Raw genomic sequence first — 20390 nt, 5'->3', positions numbered from 1 at the left:
TCCTGTGGTACATATTTTATAAAGGAAATGAGTCGTCTGGCTCTTGGACTGAAATATAACTCTTAAATTCCCAGACTAAGTAAAACTACAGAGAAGAACAAACTTGTAAAGAAACGCTTAAAAAATTGAATTAAACTTTACATTTAATGAAAGTATTTTCCTAAAACTTGACATATTTCGCTTTACGTATTTCACTTCCCATGGAGAGGAGAACTGGGCTCTGCCATTCCATTCAGTCCAGAGACCATCTGTCTAAATGTTAACGGTCGCATGCCCATTCCATTACATTTATACATTCGCATTCCACTGCCGAATGCCATGTCCCCATTTGCTCTTCAAATAACTATTAATCTCTTTACACTTATCCCCATGCTGACAAGAGCAGCTGTTTGTCTCGCCTTCTCTCCCTTCTGGCTTCTACAGCTCCTATTCCTCTCCTCTCCTTCATCTCCAACTTCCCCTCTTGACAGGTATGGCAAAACTGCAGGTAAGACAACTAGGGAAGAAAAAAATTAAAACCTGAGGCGTGTTCAAATGCGTCCACACTCCTGGCTAAATTAAAGCTGTTAGGATTCCGAGCCCGCGGCAACTGCCTAGGAAGGGGATTGAAAAGATATTATTTGTGTTCAAGTTAAGGGTCAATATACAAAGCACTCCTGAACGTCCTTGTAGGAATCAGATAATGCTCCCAGAGGCACGTGCTTCCCTACAGCAGTACAATTAGAGAGGCAGCGGTCCCTGACAAAAAGGACAAAGAAACTTGGAGGAGCACTTTCACACTGGCAGTGAAATGCCTGTTGGGCCACCCTTTTACTCCTCCTTCTAACTACACAGAATGGAACTTCAGCTAATTGTAGGCTTGGATAAGAACAAAGAAACAAGGCCCTTTTGAAATTTTTTTCAATATATGTAAAGAGAGAAGTTTTGGGATCCAGGTTTAAAAGCCAGTGAGCAAACACTCAGCGCTTCTTGAAGGACTTAAGAGAAATGAAAACTCCATTTACCTTGGAAGCACAACGGAGACCCCTGGGCTGAACACTTTGGGTGGACCAAAGAAGCAGAAAGTATATTCCCAAAGTCATTAATAGCCCTGTTGGTGATGATGGGTTTGCTTTCGAATGCCATCATTTTTAATTCCATACAGTTCTAGGTGAAATTTTTTACTTAACAACAACAGTATTTGCTTCCAAAGCTAATGCCTCAATTTATAACTTAAAGCTTTCTCAGGTTTGAGCAAAAAAGCTGTTTACTATCCAAGAAAAAAATGGCAAAACATATTTCAATTTAAAATTTTTCTAAATTTTACTTTAAATAAACAGAAGCCAAGTAGTATACTCAACCATCTTAAAAAATAAAAGTGCATAAAACCAACACTACTAACTTTAAAATAATTAGCCTAAAACACAAACAACAAACCCACTAAAGAAAGAACTGTAGTATTGGAAATCTACTTGGACTTTCTACAGCTTTACTAAAAATCAGTGTCATAAACCTGCCATAGTAAACAGTTCTTTAGTACTTAATTTAAAAAAAAACATTTAGTTAACAACAACAGAAGTTTCTTATTTGCTTATTTCTTTGATTTGAAGTGAGAGTGGAATGTTGACAGCGTACGATTGGAGGCAAGGGCAGACCAGAATAGCCACGAAGAACAAGTATTACATAGGCAGGAGCTGAAAAATAATTTGTAGGGCTCGTTGCAGAATGAAAATACAGGGCCTGTTGTTCATAAATTATTAAGAGTTCCAAAATGCTGATAGCAGAGATTTAAACAAAGTATAGGACTCTTCATGATGGCATACTCTGCATGCCTGTGAAGCTAGATTCTGTGCCAGATTTATGTGAATAATATTTATCCTTTATTTTCCACTGAAATGAAGCTGGTGGAATGAAGAGAGCAGTATTGTTCCCCTTCTTTACTGTCAAAAATTTCATAAATACAGAGGGGAGAAACCTGCGTTATACTGGGATGCTAATTTAATGCCTATTTCAAATAAAAACATGACACTTTCCTATAAGTCACAAAAACTGTCCTTGGAAGAACTCTCCAGGGGTTCCATATATCCCACGTGTTTCTTACGTAACAAAAGTATTAAAACATTTGAAATGAAACAGGAAGTAAATTGTCCCTTTCTAACCACAAGGTATCTTGATCTCAGAATAGCCTTAATATATTCTACAGTAAATGAATGAATGAATGAATGAATGAAAAATGTTTTATATCCATCTTCTCACAACTGAAAAAGGAAAGTCTTCTTTCCACAAAATGTAATAGGCAAACATAAATACAATTTGTCTGATATCTGCTGTAAGCCTGATAAACAATCAATTTCCTCTGAATTCAAACAGATGCTTCATTTCCTATAAAATAACTTTGAAATAGAAGACTAACAGACTGGACTCAGAAAAATAGCCAATATCTGTAGCTGAAATATATTAAAGTTCATAATAGATGAGCTGATCTGACCACATAAAAGATGAAACACACCTTAGTCACAGAGACTTAGTATATTCCAGATAATTACAGAACAGCCCAGGGGGTTTCTGAAACATGAAGCTGGTGTGATAAGTATAGGGATACCCAGGGGCTGAATCTCACACTGTTTGCTTTCATCATTAAGAAAAAAAACAAACAAATATAACTACCATTGCCAAATCTAAGAAGAGTATTTTCTTATTATTTTGTCTTTTTCTCCCCCATAAGTCATTTTTCATTCTGATAGCCATCCACGGACTCTGATTTATTTCTTCACTAAAATTCAATTTAGATGCTTAGAATTAAAATAACAAGATATATATTTTTTAAAAAAGCAATATAGAAGATTCGATCTTCCCTGACTGGTCACTGCTTTAAAATTGTCCTATAAATGCAATCCTTTTAGTTTTATTTTATTTTTCTTTCCTGGATTCATCGTTTAATGATCTGAAATTCTGCACATATTGTGGGCCTGAATTTTCATCATCTCAGAAATAATGTATCAGTATATATTGCTGTAAACAAAATTTAGTGTTGAATACCTGGGTTTATACTTATTTAAGGTTGATGGTGCACTTACCTTCCTACAAAAGAATTTAACACCAGAAAAGGATTCCATTCAAGTCATTTGACCAGTATAATGGAAACAGGGACTTAGTTATAATTTATGTTTCTTAAAATCTCAGTCCTCTAATTTATCTGTATAAGGGAAATTTTACAAGTTCTCTTTCCCAGACATTACTATCTGTAATAGCTGATTTATGACAACATGGCAATGATAGCCAGCAATGTATGGCAAGAGGTTAATAAAAAAAAGGAATAAAAGCCAAATCAGGGATAGGAGAGGTTACTCTTGGGATATAGAATCATAATTTATTTACCACAATTTAAATGTTCCCTTGCCACAGAAAATAATAACTTGCCCAAATTTCACTTGGAGGAAATATTTATAACCCTTGACTGACTGCTGATGAGACTAGGGACTTGAACATTCTTTAACACTCCTAACATTCCTTAATGGATCCTAGTCATGCAAAAGAACTCTGAACTTAGACTTGGTGATGTGGGGTCTAAGTCTCACACTAATACTGATGTGCTGTATACCCCTGGGCAAAGAACTTGAACAACTTGCATCTTAGTTTCCCATAGGGAGATTGATTCTGATCATCAAAATATGAAGGTGAGACAATTCTAACATTCTGGTAGATATGACCATCCTCATCCTCAAAGCTCTTTAAAAATGCCATGAGATTGCTTTAAAAAAAAAAAATGACTTTTTTCTTTAAGCCTAGAAATTTAAAATGTTTCACGCAGCATATATAGTTTCCTCAGCTGATATAACCTTTCACCTCAGACTTCGTGGAGGAGCTTTTGTGAACATTCTAAAGCCCCTTCTGGGAAAAGAAAACAGTTTTCTTCATGACCCTGGCTTTACAAGGCATTCATTCGATTATGCTCTAGCAGACAGAACTACATTTTCACCCACAAATATTAGCAGGATAGTGACTTTTCAACAAGCACTGCCTTAGGGAGAAATAGTTGTCATTTTTCAGTCTTCTACCACCTGTGTCACTTCAAAGAATGATAGTTTGTTTTATGCTAGAATTAAACACAATTGACTTAAAGTGCTCCATTCGAGGTCAAGAAGATATTTGTATTATAACGTTAAGTTAGAGTACCTTCTTCCCACCTTAAAAATTTATTTAGCACCACATTTTTCTCAAAACCAGATTTTGTTAGATGTAAAATACTTCTTTGTAGATCAAATGAATCTAAAAGGCTAATGCTTGGAGGTAAAATATATTCAGAATTTATAATAAAATATAAGAGTAAAGCATTTAGGCACACATAAACCTAGAAAGACAGTAGGCAGAGAACTTGCTAGAATATTTTAAGTTCTTATACAAAATTTCAAGATTGCTTTGAGGACCAAGATTCCATAACTTAGGAGAGAGCTTCCTGAAAGCCACTAAGGCAGACAATGGCGAGTGAGACAAATAAATATAAAGCTGGCTGATCAGGCGGAAAACAATGTCAAAAAATATTATACACAGTATTTGGAAAGCCAGGAAGTGTGAAATGTGTTGAAGTTAAAATTCAATCTGAATGTAGCTAAATTACGTGGTGTAGAGCTCAATTAAGGAAAAATAAACTTGAAATTCTATGATTTCAGTGAGTACTCCCTTCCAGTAATAATAATAAATGAACAAAATTATAATCATGAGCATCTCCATTATGAAAGAAATATACCATTACATACCAAGGAAGCATTGAGCTTAGCAGAAAGCATAAAGGTATAATTTCAATATTCAGTAATTCTTGATCCAGATATTAGAAAAAATATACAGTTTTAGTTTCTATAAAATGAACCAAGAGTTATTTATTGAAGTTAGAGCAAAAATATGTTTGAGGATATTTTCTATCTATAACAATCACTGTTTTGATAGATTTATTTAGCAGACATAACAATGTTAAGAGAAGGAAGTATATATATGATGGAAATTTTCAGTGAAATTTAGGCCATTTGTATGGAAAGCATACTACAGTGACTTTAGAAACTCATCAATAATGCTTTATTGGTTTTTAAAGTGAGTCTAAAATATTTAAAAAGAATTTTGATAATGTATCTGTCTAGTCTATATCAGAAATTATGACTTAAAACAATGGGATGATTAACTGTAGTGGACATTTTACCACAGGGGATAGTTTAGCTCACCAGGATCTGAAACTGAAGACATCTAAATTTCAATAAAGTAATATTAATTTTAGTTGTTTACAAGATTTTGAAAAATGTGAAACATAGTTAACATCCATATTCAATCCTTTCTATGAAAAGAATATGAGCTATTACTACCATTACTATTATAAATACTCTTTCTGGAGAACTAGAAGGGAGAGTATATATATATATATAAAATTTTATATATAAGTATATATAAAAATAAATAAATAGATAAATACGCTTTCTGGGTCCTTACTGTGTTCCTCACTTCATGTTAAAGTGTTTGCATGTACTTTCTCCGTTTGAGCAAGGTGGCATTATTACTTCATATTTTATACATATTTTATAGATAAGGAAATTGAAGCTCTACAAGATGAAGTAACTTGCTCAAGGTAGTATGTGACAAAGCCCAAATGTGAAACCAGTAAATCTGGTTGGAGAACCCGCTTTTTTAAGTATCCTCATTCTGATAGCATGTCAATTGGAGTCACTCAAATTTCTGCCTGGAATTTTTATATAAAAGTTATACTCAATGCAAGCATGCCTCTTTTATATCTAAAGAAATGTTTTCCCTTTATTAAAAACAAGATATAAAACTTTAACCATTCCTAGATTATGTGTAATTGCAAAAAGAGACTGAACTCCTTGGGCTACCACCTGAAATTCACTACAAATGTGATCATGTCACTGTCAAGCTTGAATACCTTGAGTGAGTTCCAACTCTCTTAAAATAAAGGCCCCAGTCTTTAAAATGGCCTATTCTGCAGTATATGAAACTCTCTCTTTCACTCCCTAAAGAAAGACCAACTAAGCATTCTTACAGGTTTTTAAAAGCGAAAAACTCCTTCATTCCTCAAGCCTTTTGCAAATGTAGTCTTTCTTCATTCACCTTGCAGCTTTTAGTTTCAACGACATCTCTCAGAAGTCTTATTTGCTCACATAGATATTCTCCTTTGTTTCACACTGTCATAGCACTCTTTCTCTTTACATCATATAATTATAATTGAAATTAATTATTTGTATTAATTTTTAATGGATTTCTCTGCTAGACCATAAATTCATGAGCTATTATATCTAGCATGTTTAGTGCTGAGTCTCATATCTGGAACAGTGTCTGAGACACAGTAGGTGCTCAAGAAATATTTATTGAAAGAATAAATGCAAAATCTTTAAAAATAAAGATCTCTTTCAGAAAGTATCTCTTATATTCTGACATAACTAAATATCGATTTTTATGCTGAAGTAAGTCTGTCTCCAAATTGGATTCATCTCTGTATGTATGACTGCCAGGTGAATGTTACAGTGCATCTCCAAATAATCTCTGTGACCTTTACTTTGTATTTTACATTGTTTTTTGTAGGTGGGAATTGTGCTTTTAGTTTTAGCTTTTATGGGAACTCGTAGCAGAATAGCCAGTCCTGTCACTCACAAGGCAATGAGTAATACTTGGTAGCTCACACCTAGCTGGGAAGTTTATTAATGAGCTTCTACTTCCTTGAAGCAAACACATGCACATTTTTGTGCCAAGGCAGTGTTTTTTCTCTGATGGTCTAGATTTTGTTTCTAATGTATCTAGGTCAACAATAAGAATCTAAATCTTTATGGTCATATAATTATTCATTTCCTATCGATGGTACTTGTGGCCAAGTGTAGGTTGCTTAGGAAAAACACTACCCAGAAAAAAAGCTTTGAGTAAAACATTACTTTTTGGTAGATAGACCACAAATTGGTCCCTCCCTCTTTAATGTCCATGATTTTCTGCCCAGTTAGACAGAATTCAGTTTAGAATAATGCCATAATTAAGGGCTTATGAATGTATGTTTTGAGGAACTGAGATTGTAGTTTATCAGGCTTACAAACCATTTCTTGCAAATGGTCTGAATTTATGACTTCATTTTCCAGACTTGACAACACACTCAGAGGTTGAAACACTAGTGTTTGTTTGCAAATGGAAAACTAAAGCATGAGACAAGGAGTATATTTCTCAGTTTTATATTCTATACATATTCAAATGAGGAGCACTGTTTCATAAGTTCTAATTTGCTTTTGCTTGTCAAGTTCTTCACAGATTGCTACATTTTTTTATTATATTTGAGTTAATTAAAGTTTTTAGTTATTTACTATGCTTCGTAATTAGACATGTTGACTTATATAACACTGGACTGTTCCTTTAAGCTGTCACTTTTAATTGCAAAATAAAACAGAAATTTCCAACTATGCAGAAAACATGCCTTACTTTGAAAGACACTCATCTATTTTTTTCATTCTGTTTAGTCCATTATGAAAGTAACGATCAATCAATCAGTTTAATAATTACAACAGCTCATTAGTGTCTTATTTGAACAGAAAAAGAATGGGACACCGGGGTTAAGAGCAAAATGACACAAGATTTCCCAGACATCCTTTAATAATAACACCATAGAAAATAAAAGAGAAAAGTATTTGCAAATCATCAAGCTATTCGCCCAGTGCAAACCAACCAGATCTCTGGTGATGATCAAGAGACATGCAGGGGAGAAAATGAATCAAGGGAACAGTGTGGGAGCAAATAAACACTTAAAAATGGACTGCAAAGTCAGATAAAAATCTAATCTGTTCAGTTTTTTTAAAAAAATCAAACACATTCTCTGTCCTCATGGGCAATCAATTAAGTGAAAGCAGCACACACTTTACACTGTTTACCTCTGTTAGAGCACAAGTCATTCCTTACTCAAGAAACTGCCCTGTCTTTTAAAAACTTTCTTGCCACTTGAAGTATGGACATAAATAAATACCTGGGCTCATTACAAAAACAAAACAAAAAATCCCTTGCAAGATGTCAAGGAAAACCATATGATTCATTACATACAGGTAAAGACAGGGGTTGTACAATGCGTATGATTGCTTGGCTTTTTGCACAGGTCAGTTACAAAAAGCCATTTCTGTAAGTATTTACAACATGCCATGTTGTTATCTGAAGATACCCCTTCAAGCATACCACACATCCTCTACCCTCTAGGAGTCTTCGGTCTAGAGGTGGGAAAAAGGCATCAGGTCCACATGGAGAGTAATGAGGGAGGAACAGAGAAGCACAGAGTTCAGAGGAAGAAAGGGGAATTATTCAGAGTAGGGGGATCTGAGAAATGTTTAAGGGCGAAGTAACCCCCAAGCAGAGGCTTAAAAACAGGGAAGGATTTGACCCGGAAATAAATATTTGGGGCTTGGTGTTGGATTACAGAAAGAAGGCAGAAAAAGTCTCTTCTCTGAAATCTTACTGTTCTGAATTTCAGCCTTTCAAGCTCTTTGAGACTGTCTATTGAAATGATTTCCCAGGCCTATAGCTTATAAAGGGCATTCTACCTCACCCAGTGTTACCACTCTGTGTGTGTCTTGTGGAGTCCTCAACCTTAGTCTGGTGACAGAGTCTCACATGGTCTATTTAAAAGTAATCAAGCCATTCCCAAAACATCTGATGTTGCCCTTTGAGAGGGTAATGGTTTTCCTTTTAATTCTAACTCCATCAATAGAGTGACACTAATCCAGACTGATTTGAGTAAACAGGGCATATTCCCCATTGTCTCTGTGATCTGAGAAAGAATAAACTTGAGAAAGATCACTGCCTGGATTGGAAATGGCCCCTTTGGGTGTTTTGCTCAAGCTTAAAAGGAAAAAGTAAATGCCTGTACAGAGTTCTTTCCAAGGCAAGCTCACTTTAGGGGTGGTAATTCTCATAGGGGTATTATACTAAACTGCACCTATTAGTGGCTTTAGCACCAATAAGAAAGTAGAACTATTTCTTTTGTAGTGTTTCCAGAAGAGCTGGCGAGAGTGTTTCATAAATTTCCGCCTCTGGCAACACACCACAGTTTGACTCAAAATTTCCTCTTTCAGCTTTTATAAGGATTTTTTTTTTTTTTTGGTGTGGCTATTTAAGAAATACAGACAAAATGCAATTTAGATCACAATTTTTGCACGGGATATCAATTTACACTCTACACTCATCCACTACATTCCAAAAATGTTTTATTCTGGCCAGTTATTTCCTCTCCTGAAACCAACATGTGCTTTATCTAAATACCAGTTACTTAATTTTAAGTTGACAGGTGAATATTATGTGGTGAAGCCATCTTAACTTCAATCTACAGGACAGTCCTATTGTAGTTTGTCTTTGGAAAAGAAACATAAATTGTGTAAAGTTAGTCATTATTAAACATGAAATAAAGAACTATCCAAGATTTTTTGGAGGTCGAGAGATGGAAATGAATCCTTTTAAATAGTATAGGTGGGCTATATTATCAGTTCAAACAAGAAAATCAAAAGTGAGGAAGTATAAAGTACTTTTTCTGAAAAGACTTTACAGACATTTCATTTAACTACTTATTTCTACAAAGGAGGTTGTATAGCGAGGTGGTAGTTTATGGAAATTCATTGTATCTCCTAATGTCTGCACAGAGTTAAAAGCAAGACAATCGTGTGCTAACATTGGATAATTTTCTAAATCCACTTTATGCATGTGGAGGGTTTGGTTGGTAAGAAAGAGGAAGAAATGAGCTACAAGCTTGGACATTCCTTCATTTATCCTAGAGCCCAGTTCTCCTCCTACCTACTCTCTTTGCCTTTAAATCAAGTGACTGAGTTTCCTCCCATATAAACTTACCCTCTTCTACCTCGCTATTATCTCTTTAATAGCCTGAATTTTCTTCCTGGGTGAAATAGAAGTAATGAAGGAGATTGTGAGAGGACAGGATATTAATATGGTAAACACATGTTTTCCCTCAATATTTCTGTTTAAATCTTAAATGCAAATGTGTATCCTTGTACAAAATAAAATTTGAAAAATTTCTGGTAAAGATTTTTATGTTTCAAATACCAAGATCTTGATTTTTGTTGGGAGTCTTATTTGTTTAATTTCAGAGATTGTTTGTTTCTTCAATGGGACATTCATATTTGCTTCTGCTCTATCATTTCCCAGTTAAGACTGGGAATTCTCAATCTTTGACAAACATCATACTTCGTATATTGGTTCACATTTAGCTCCAGGATTACTATTTGGATTTAGAGCAGTGACCAGAGAATAAAGTTTTCTTGTCCCGATTCAAGATGGCTATTTAACAAATAAAGTTGATACTAATTAACACAGAGACTCAGTCTGGATTTTGTTCCCAGCTTTGATTAATTTTAAAGAATGTAATTACTGGATCCCTATGAGGGTAAGTCACCTTATCTGTCTCAACAGAAGTCTAAGGAATGAGAACAGGAAACCCTCATCTTCACCAATGCAAGCAATCCTTTGGGCTAATTCTTTTCCCTCCCTGTATAATGCCTCTTATTATCCCTGGATCACACAGAAAAAGTTTTCAAACTTGAATTCTAAACACTACCCGTACTTTCAAAATATGCACGTGTTCTAGCTCCTACTGAGATAAAAGCCCGTATCATTTTTTGTTGCTCTTTCTACAAAATCTTTCCATTTTGACACATGTATTGAATACGGATCAGTGTTTAAATCAACATTTTCTTTCCAAGTCAATATACCATACTCTTTTATCTGGTCCTATACAGTTCTTGTATTTTTTATTTATTTTCTACCCCTTACACAGAATGACCTTCTTCCCTTCCCCCTGGGCTAAATTCTGATCTTTAAACTATGTGAAATATGACCTTTGCCATGAACAGTTTGAGGCCATTTCACTGTTTTTGAGAATTTTGGTGTATCTTACGAGAAGGTATCTTACCTTTTGGTGTCTTTTGTACTGGAGTCATTCTTGAACACCTTCTATGCACTCTAGTATTGTGAATTCTCAGGGGCCAGTGATCGCAACTTAGTAATTTCAGCATTCTTTATGGTGCCTAGCACCATGACTATACTTAATTAGCTCTATAAGTGTAGAATTCTAAGGAAATGCTTCCCTTTGTGGGAGAAATAATCTAAATGATTTGTGGCTGAGATATCGAAATCACTCTATCCAGTTTACAGCCAAATTTACACTACTTTTTCATTTTGGATTGAAGGATTGGGAAAAATAATGAAATAAAGAGTGGGGTCTGTTTATAAAATGGCCATATACGATAGGAATATGAAACTTTGTCTTCTAACTGAAACACATTTGAAAGTGAAAGTGGTACTATTAATAGTTATATTTGAATAGGACATAACTACATCAATTCATACAAACCAAGACCAATGGTTCCCAAATTATCTTTAGAAGGGGCCACCGCTAAAAAAAAAAAAAAGCTACAGGCAGAGAATACACAAGTCATGTGGGACTTGAGAAATAATCCATTTCTACCCTTCCGAAGGTGGGTAAGGTGTTGGATATTCTTGCAAAACAGGCAACCAGTGTGTGATGCAGAGAAATGCATTTTATACTTCCAGGCAGTCTTGAGCAAAGCCATCTTTTGAGCCCTAGTACAGATCTCATTACACCACTCTTCTGCTCAAATTCTTCCATAGCTTATTATTGCCACTATAGTGAATGTATTATGGCCTCCATGAGCCCACTCTATCTTACATTTCTAACTTCATTTCCTAATTCTTTCACACTTTCAATTCCATCTGAACTATTTGACATTTCTGAGCATACCAGCGTTTGTCCCACTTCAACTCTTCTGCTGATCCTTGATTCTTCACCTGAAATCCTTGCTCTGTCTTAAATTTCTAGGACTTAGAAAGCCCTACCTGTCCTTCCAAGTACAGCTACATCCTACATATTCATATTCATGTTGACTTTCTTGATCCTTCTGCTTTGAGGTATTGTCTTTCTTTGACCTTTATATTATTTTGCTCACACTTCTCATATGACACTGAAGAACTGTCCTCCAATACGACTGTATGTGCTCATTACTCTTAGGAAATGTAAAGTTCATGATGTAGGAACTGTTTCTTACTCATTTTTTATGGCCCATATACCATCTTATATGTAACTGATACTCATTAAACATTTATTTAAAAAGAGTAAGTTGATCCTCCTTCTAACCTAAGTTTTCCTCCTCAATAATACTAATCATAAATATTACAACTCAACTAAAAGGTGTAAGTGAAAATTATAAAATGTTTAAAAATGTAGCAGATTAATAAGCTATGACTCATCATTTTCTTGTGCCTCCAAAATGTGTTCTTAAGAAAAGATTTGAAATACAATTTATAGCTTAACTTTTAGATCAATTATTTTACCTAAATACTTCAATCCATTCTCTTCTAGAACCAAATACACTACCCTATCAGATACTTTTCACAGGCAACATAGTCCCGTAATTGGCACTGGACAATAATGATACATAAACCATCTGACTTTTTTTTTTCTCATTATACATTTGAAAGAAAACTGTGAGTCCATGATCTTGGAAAAATTTTATCTTCAAAATCGTAAGACTTTTATGGAAATAACCATTATTTTTCACTGATATTTTTTGGGGTATCTGAGTTCGTTCTTCCTTACTTATTGACATAAACAGTTAGAAGTTAAAAATGTATTTAACAAGGGAAGAAGTTTAATTTCATAATATTACTATGAAAGGAGAATTTTTTTACCTAGCCACTTCTAACCCACCAGCTCAGGCCCTACCCAAAGGAATCATATCACCTCAGAGAAAGCTTAGGTACATTTATGGTAACATATTTCTCAATGGTTTGACCCATATCCTTCCTTGACAAACATAAAATCTTGTCACCTCAGAAGAACACTCCCTTAATAGGAAAAATATAGGATCTAAATTTGGTATATCTTCACTGTCTAAGAAAATTTTAGCAACTTTGCATTTAGAAAATGTATGTGGAATGATGAAAGAGCACCAATATTTCTTTTTTTTTCTTTTTTTTTGGTTGCTATAGTTAACCCAGGCATTCATTCATGCTTCCTACTGTGCTCTCCACACCCCCGTTGAGGATCACTGCTCTTCTAAAAAACAAAACAAACCAAACATGCTTTTTCCTTATCTAGGTAAAGGATAAGTGATTTATTACCACCACTCATTTTTCCAATAGTAGTGAAGGAAGGTATGACCTATGATCTGTGATCTAAGATCTCTTTCTCCCAGTTCCCTCTGGGCTTGAGGGCAACCAATTGTAAAACAAGTACAATCTAAGACTGCAACGTGAAATAAGGGACACAGTGTGGCTGACACCTAAATCAAACCTGCGGCCTTTGCTTCTTACCTGTGCTTTTTTACTTAAGATGTTAAACATCTCAGAAGCACAACATTTATTAACTATTAAGAGAAAAATCACTCTCATGTGAAAAATATGATTCAGCCCTTGGAAACAGTATTGGGACAGGAAAGACTATTTCCCTTGACCATGCAGGTCCAGAGGACAATTATGGCAATAACCTGGTCTTCAAGAGCTTATACTGCTGCCTTAACTTTTCTTTTTGCTCTCAACTAGATTTGCACAACAGTTATGAAAACTTTTTTGAGCATCTACTATGAATCACAACAGCCATTTTTAGAGTATGTTCTATCTCACGTTGGTATAAAAGAAAAAATGGTTAGGTAAACAGGACTCATTTATACACTTATAGTTCTCTGAAGTACAGAAAGAAAAATCATTAACCTCAATTTGTAAAGAGAGGTGTGTCCATATACGAGCCTTGAAGTCCTGTTTAGTTGTAAAATACTGTAACCCATTCATGAAAGTATCTTTCCTTCTTCGTCTAGAACCCCAAAAGGGAATTTTTAATAAAAATGCCCTTCTAAGGAGTTTGAGAGTCTCTCCTTTCTCTCTCTCGCTCGCTCTCTCGCGCGCGCGCTCTCTCTCTCTCTCTCTCTCTCTCTCACACACACACACACAAACACACACACAGAGAGACCAGTTTTTTGGCAAGAAAGTTGAACTAAAACTTAATCTGTGAAGAATTTCCTTTCTTTTGAGTCTCTCTCTTCCAGTCTGAGACCAGTCCCAGAGGCTGTGTCATTTCAAGCCTGGCACACTGAAGTGGTGATTGCTCGAGGCCTCTCCATTGTAAACCAAGGGTGGAACCTTAAGCCTTGCCTGTTACATCCTGCCCCATGTTCTCCTTCCTTCTGGACCCTTTCCTGTTCATTAACAGCTTCCCGAAATTCATCTCCGCTTGTGGGGAGAGAATAGAAAAGTTACGGAAAGGAAAGTAGAGAAGGAACAGTGTTCTTACACTGTTTTTGAGTTATCAACCCAAAGAAGCTCCTAGCAAATTAAATTGAAAAATTACTTGACATCAGAGAATAGGTTTTGGTTTTAAAATAGCTTTCACTCTCTTAGGGAGTTATATGCCTTTTTATTCTTAATTTGCCCAATTTTTAACAATTCTTATGTGATAATAGTAGATTGCTGTAACCGTATTAACAAGTACTAATAAACGTTACCTTAAAGTGAGTCCCCAAATGTTATAGCATTTGTATTAAGTTTTAGGATTCTCAGAGCCATGTGCTCCCTGGCATTTCATATACTCAAATGTAGAACTGCATTTTTACAGAAGACTAAATATAACCCTATACAGAAAAGAAAGCTATTCTTAAGAATATAATAGAAATCAAGCCATGGAGATAACACATGGTACAAAGACTGGCAGAAGATACAACATTCGTGGTGGCAGTATACAAAAAGATGCAAGAAAGTAGAGAAATTCAGCTGTGTTTTTTTTTTTTTCCCATAGACATTGTCTATACACATTAACAGCACTCCAACAGAAAACAGACAACTGTTGCCTTTTTTTAGCACCTGACTACACATTCACCTAAAGTTTTTAAAAACTCACACCCTTGTAAAGGTTTTTCTTTTCAACATACTCTCACATACAACATGATTCTTTGCCTCCATAAAAGGCAATAATGCCTACAGATATCTTCTAATCACAGGATTTATGCAGCTTTTCTCCTTTCATGAGAAAAAATCATCTCTTTCCACTTTATGTCAAAATTATACTTTTCTTATAGATATCTCTAAACTAACATTTGCTTCTACCCTATTATCCACATAGTCAAATCCCAGCCTGCTTATAAATACTGTGTATGAAATAGTTCATGAACAAATACAAAGTCAGATATGGCGTGACCTACTGATCATTTTTTTAATGATAAAACTAGACAACATTGGATCGAATAGAAACAGCAAGATAATCTTAAAAGTTACCTTATATTTTTTCAATTGTTTAGTAACATTTTAAGCTAACTTTCAATATTAAAGTAAAACAAGGAATTCAAGTTTCTCCGCTGAGAACAAGAAAGCCTGCTGAGCGTTTTAAAGAAAAGGAGTCACTTCCTTTTCCTTCATTAGATGACTTGATATTTCCCCTGTTATATTTACATAGTTCAGTTGTCTAGACAATTGCACAAGGTCAATATGACAGCTCAGGCCCTGCTTTCCTGCCCTTTGCTTGATTCTACCTTTTGCCATCTGCACCAGAATACTGTGCACTTTGTTTTGATTTTTAAGGAGCTCAATTTGAGTACTCCAGTCTATTTTTCCAAGCATTCACCTGCAAGCATTTTCATCTGAAACACTGAACTCGCTCTCTCCACACGGCACCACCCCCCCAATGTGATTAGTGTCAACACAGCTGCCCTATTCTGAGGAATGTAAACTAATATTGTTGTTAGACCTCCCTCAACCTTAGGAAACTTCCTCAAAGTCTTACAGTCTCTTCAGGAGTTTTTTCTTATAGCTTTGCCCAGTGATTTAAATCCCCAATACAAACTTGTTGAGGAGAAATCAGAGGCCGATCATCAATTCTTTAAATAAAATCCTATTGCTATAATACACATTTACATGTATGCATGTATAAATATTTAATAGCGCATCAAAATAACTTCATCATTACACAGTGAAAGTCCAAGTCAATCATCAGACAATGGAGACATTATTGAAGTCCCTTCAGAATTTAGGTGAGTCTCTGGATCGATAGAATTCAAAAAGATGGCTTTAAAAATCTCACCTGATTATTCTGGGGAAAAAAAAAAAAAAGCTTCATTTGCTTTTAGGATGAAGCCTGAAGATAGAACTGAGAACTTAACTGAGTTAAGACACAGTCAACATTTTGTCTTATTGGTATGTGAATACCCAACAGAAGAGTCATTTCAATGTATCTAGCAGAATGTGATCTGCTCTCTCACTTTGTTCTTATAAAAAGTGATTTTATAAACTCCTGAATATCAGGTTTTCCAAATATATAACATCACCTCAAAATTTTTCTTTTCCCTTTCTCCTATTTTATTTCATATTCTACTTAAAGAATAAAAGTCTTGCAGTCACCACAGAAAACATTAACCAAGAAAAGGAGATTCCTATATACAATTTACAAAAACATTATATTGGGTGACCAAGAACCACAAATATGTAAACTTTATTTACAAAATAAAAACCAGAAAGCATCTCTAAATGTAGAGCTAAAATCTAAAATCCTTACCTCACTAAATTGAGTCTGGGCATTATTTTCCAGGTACAACATGTTAGCTGTAAGATTGATCAATGCCGCTGTCCTCTCTTCTGGCTCCAGGATTTTGCCAACCCCCCCACCCCCTCTGAGACCTTTACAATAGGAATCTACTAAGAAGATAACAGAACTCAAGTTCCTCTCTCTCTCTCTCTCTGTACATAATTTTAGGTTCCTTAATATATACTCAACTATAGGCATGAGGGGGCGGGACTCTTCTCTTTACCTGTCCAATCCATCAACTTCCACCTGGACTCCTCCACTCCAATGGAGTGAGGCCTCTCCCATCTCATTAAGTAGTTAGAATTCCTTATCACCAATCTTTAAAGAAAAAGAAAGAAAGAGGGGGAAAAAAAACAACAGGAGACAGACAGGTAAAACTTTCCCTTGTCTCTTTCATAAGAAAGTGCACTCCCTCCTAAAAACAAAACAAAATCTCCCCAAACCACAAACCATACCACGACCAGGATTTACAGAAGGCATTTCAGAAAGTTTTTCACACTTTTACAACTGAAAAGCAAAACTTCAAGGAAAGTATTTAAAAAGACTTTTTTTAAAACCTAGATGTGGAGTTTCAAAAATGATTACACAGTTAGAAATTAGTGAAAAATAGTCAAATCCATGGTTATATTTCCTGAATATAAAAATTAAAATCCACTGCCTGATAGCTGAAAAGTTTTCAACTTATTCTCCCCAGAGAAGTGTCAGTGATTTCATACAAATCTAAGCCAACATAAGCCACTTGATTTTTCAGAGCATGTTTCAGTAACAATTTAAACCATTGGTCCCGTTAACTTGTGAAAACAAACAAACACCCATATTATGTACAGGAAATAGAAATCCTGGGAAATGTGCCCATTTTTTTTAAAGCCTTTAAAAAAAAAAAACTGCTTCTTTCTATCACTATTTCTGGAGACACGGAATCAATACAATAGCTTATCTATTTGAATATTTATTTTTTCTATTGTATTTAGTTTTTGTTAATACTCAAAGATAATCTATTTTTTCTATAAACAAGTAATAAATTACTAACAGAAAGACTAACCTTTAAAGTATGAGAGACCAATTAGCTTTTACCTTAATATGTATTTATATAAATACATAAGAACGTTCATGTAGTATCTGGCTTTGGTTACCATGATTTAGTGAGGATGAAATGCACCCTGATGGTTATTGTGTGAGTCACTAAAATATTCTCATTACTGCCGAGTATTCTATGTAATTCAGTTAGATTTATATCTAAACATCACTTCCCACCTCTGACTCAGGAAGCCAATTCCCTCTGTGCTGCCTGAAAGTTACAATTGTCTAAGATACCTTAAGTGAATATTTAGATTTTTTCTAAAAATTAGAAGATAAGAAAATTAGAAGCCAGAATAGACTAGTTTATAAGATTTATAAACTTATAAACTTTATAATTTTGCAAGTATATTCATGACCTTGGATTTGTCTCCTCTTTATTTCTACTTCCATATCCATAAAATACATGCACATAAAAGATGATGTGATCTTTGGGTGATATTTATTTTAAAGCTTCTGAGTTACTGGTAAGAATTTTTCTTTTTCTTTTTTTCACACACAGATACACACACAAATCAGTAAAATCATTTGATCTTAAGTGCCCAAGAATATAACAACATTCTGTAACGCTGCAAATTTATATCAGGCAAAATGTTCATTTCCTGACTGAAACGTTGGGAAGATGACCTCTTACTAGCTGTAATTAACCAAATGAGCACTGACTACGAGGCCAAAAAAGAAATCACTTATGAAATGCAGTATAATTATTTGTACCGTGTATTTAAATTTCTATTACCTACGGACAGCTTCAGAGTCAGTCAATAGTGAAATATAGATGGTTGCTTCCTTAGAGCTCTACTCTATTCCAGTGATTCAAAACTTGGGTGATGCTGAGAATCATCCAGCATGCTTTTTAAAAACAGATATCTGGATCTGGCCTCAAATCTACGAGATCACACTTTCTAGGCATGTGACCCCTGTATTTGTAGTTTATACAGCAGACTAGGCAGTTCTGAATGTCAGAACTTGAGAATCAATGATCTAGAATAAACACTATTAGTTAGCACAACTGCTCAGAAAGTTATTATTAGATTCAGTTTTTACACGAGTGGGGTAGTGTAACCATTTGAACCCAAAATCTATTATTTGCAGCCTGTTGGTGATATCATATCAAAATGTAAGCAAATTTTACCTCTCTCAAAGTCAAAAGATTCTCATTAGGATTTGATGGACTAAAGAGTCAAATTCAATCTACTACCGCGGCCTTCAGTTTGATAAAGCCTGACTGTGGTCTCTCTCTAACATAGCTATCAAGATTCTGGACAAAAATCTAAGACCTGTATCTTATGTCTGCCATGGCTACTGAGAGAAAAGAACTCTAGGCTGAGAGTTACGGGAGTAACTGGGAGATAGGCTTCATTCTCAGCTCTGCCTTTAGCTAGCTCTGTGCCCTTGGGGCAGGTTACTTAACCACTTCGAATTAAGGTTCTTCATTTATGAAATGAGGGGCAGAACTAAATGGTTTCTTAAGAGCATTACAAAGATAAGAGTCTCTGTCCAGAATTCACAGAAGTTATTGAAAGGATTATTCACATTTTTCTTATTTTACTTGAATGCATGCAACTTAATTTACTCATCTGTGTAAATGGAACAGTTGCATTAAAAAGATACTAAAATGCTTAAATGACATAAAAGATAAGGTACAATGTATTGGGGGTGGGGAACTGTGTTTTTCTGCTTTAAGATATCCTCACAACAACAACAAAAATAGCTAATAATCTATTTAAATTTGAATTTAGCACAAACATTTCCTTCCATAAAAGATCTAATTAAAGTACATCTGATAATGTTTAATTTCAGAATTAAACATTAGCATAAATACCTGATGTAAATATCATGCATTTATTTAAGTAGGAGGTTATTTACTGTACTTCCCACAAAACAATGCTTATCCATGGATCTCAAAGGTTTAGTAATGTGTATGAATTTTCCTAACAACCTAGTTATGTAAGTAAGTATCATTATCCCCATTTAGTAGATAAACTCGAAGACTTTAAGTGGGTTTCCCAAGCCTTCAGAAGTAGAACAACCCTATTTCAGTTCACAATTTTCTATTCTCAGACACTTCCCTCAGAGTTTTCAAATCTTCATGGCCTCACAATTAGAGGTCAGCACTGAGCCCTGGATAAAGATGCCGCTGGCAGCAGAAGTCCAAGATGAGGGATAACACGTATACTTTCCTGAAATACTGCTGTTAACGTTTTGTTGAATATCCTCCTTAACAGTTATTTATATAAGAGTTCTTTGTATATGAAAGATATTAACCCCTTATTATAGTACTCCAAATATTTTCCTGTAGTGCATGTGTATGTACGTGTATATGTGTGTCTGGTTTTTCATGCTTGTATCTAGTTTTGTGATTTGCTTTTTGGTGTAGAAAAATCCCAATTTTTTTTACGGTCAAATTTTCACTTTCCTCTTATGACTTATTACTTTTCAAACATAATTTGAAACTTTTTCCCCAGTCCAACATTATAAAATTCTTCAATTATATTATCATCTAACATTATTATAATTTTTTAAATTTTTTCATATGTAAATCTTTTAACTCTCTGGAATTTATATTGGTATGAGAAACAAATGAAGATCTCCTTGCCCCCAAAGAACTAATCCTCATCATTTTATTTAATATTTTTTCTCTGTGATTTGACATGCCATCTTTATAAATATCAGATGCCGATGGCCCTATTTTATAGCTGTATGTGAGAAAGCTAAGCAAGTATATAAA

At 34.7% G+C, this 20390-nt stretch overlaps 1 protein-coding gene across 8 annotated transcripts in view; it reads right to left on the bottom strand.

The window, feature by feature from the left end:
• TP63 (tumor protein p63) overlaps window positions 1-20390 on the bottom strand; it is a 210099-nt gene that overhangs the window by 74576 nt on the left and 115133 nt on the right. For 2 of the 8 annotated variants that reach the window (XM_025042290.1, XM_025042291.1), the window contains exon 1: window positions 16556-16602. The exons of 4 other annotated variants lie outside the window; for them this stretch is intronic. In XM_025042290.1, coding sequence (XP_024898058.1) covers window positions 16556-16597 — 42 coding nt within the window. In that variant the 5' untranslated portion in view covers window positions 16598-16602. Of the gene's footprint in view, window positions 1-16555; window positions 16650-20390 lie in introns of those variants that run through there. 2 more of the 8 variants (XM_006925836.2, XM_006925839.2) reach the window with 2 other exon arrangements.

This window comes from Pteropus alecto, unplaced genomic scaffold (genome assembly GCF_000325575.1).
Source record: "Pteropus alecto unplaced genomic scaffold, ASM32557v1 scaffold88, whole genome shotgun sequence".
Classification (NCBI taxonomy): domain Eukaryota; kingdom Metazoa; phylum Chordata; class Mammalia; order Chiroptera; family Pteropodidae; genus Pteropus; species Pteropus alecto.
The sequence above is the reverse complement of the archived record's forward strand: the minus strand, read 5'-3'. Positions and strand labels throughout refer to the sequence as shown.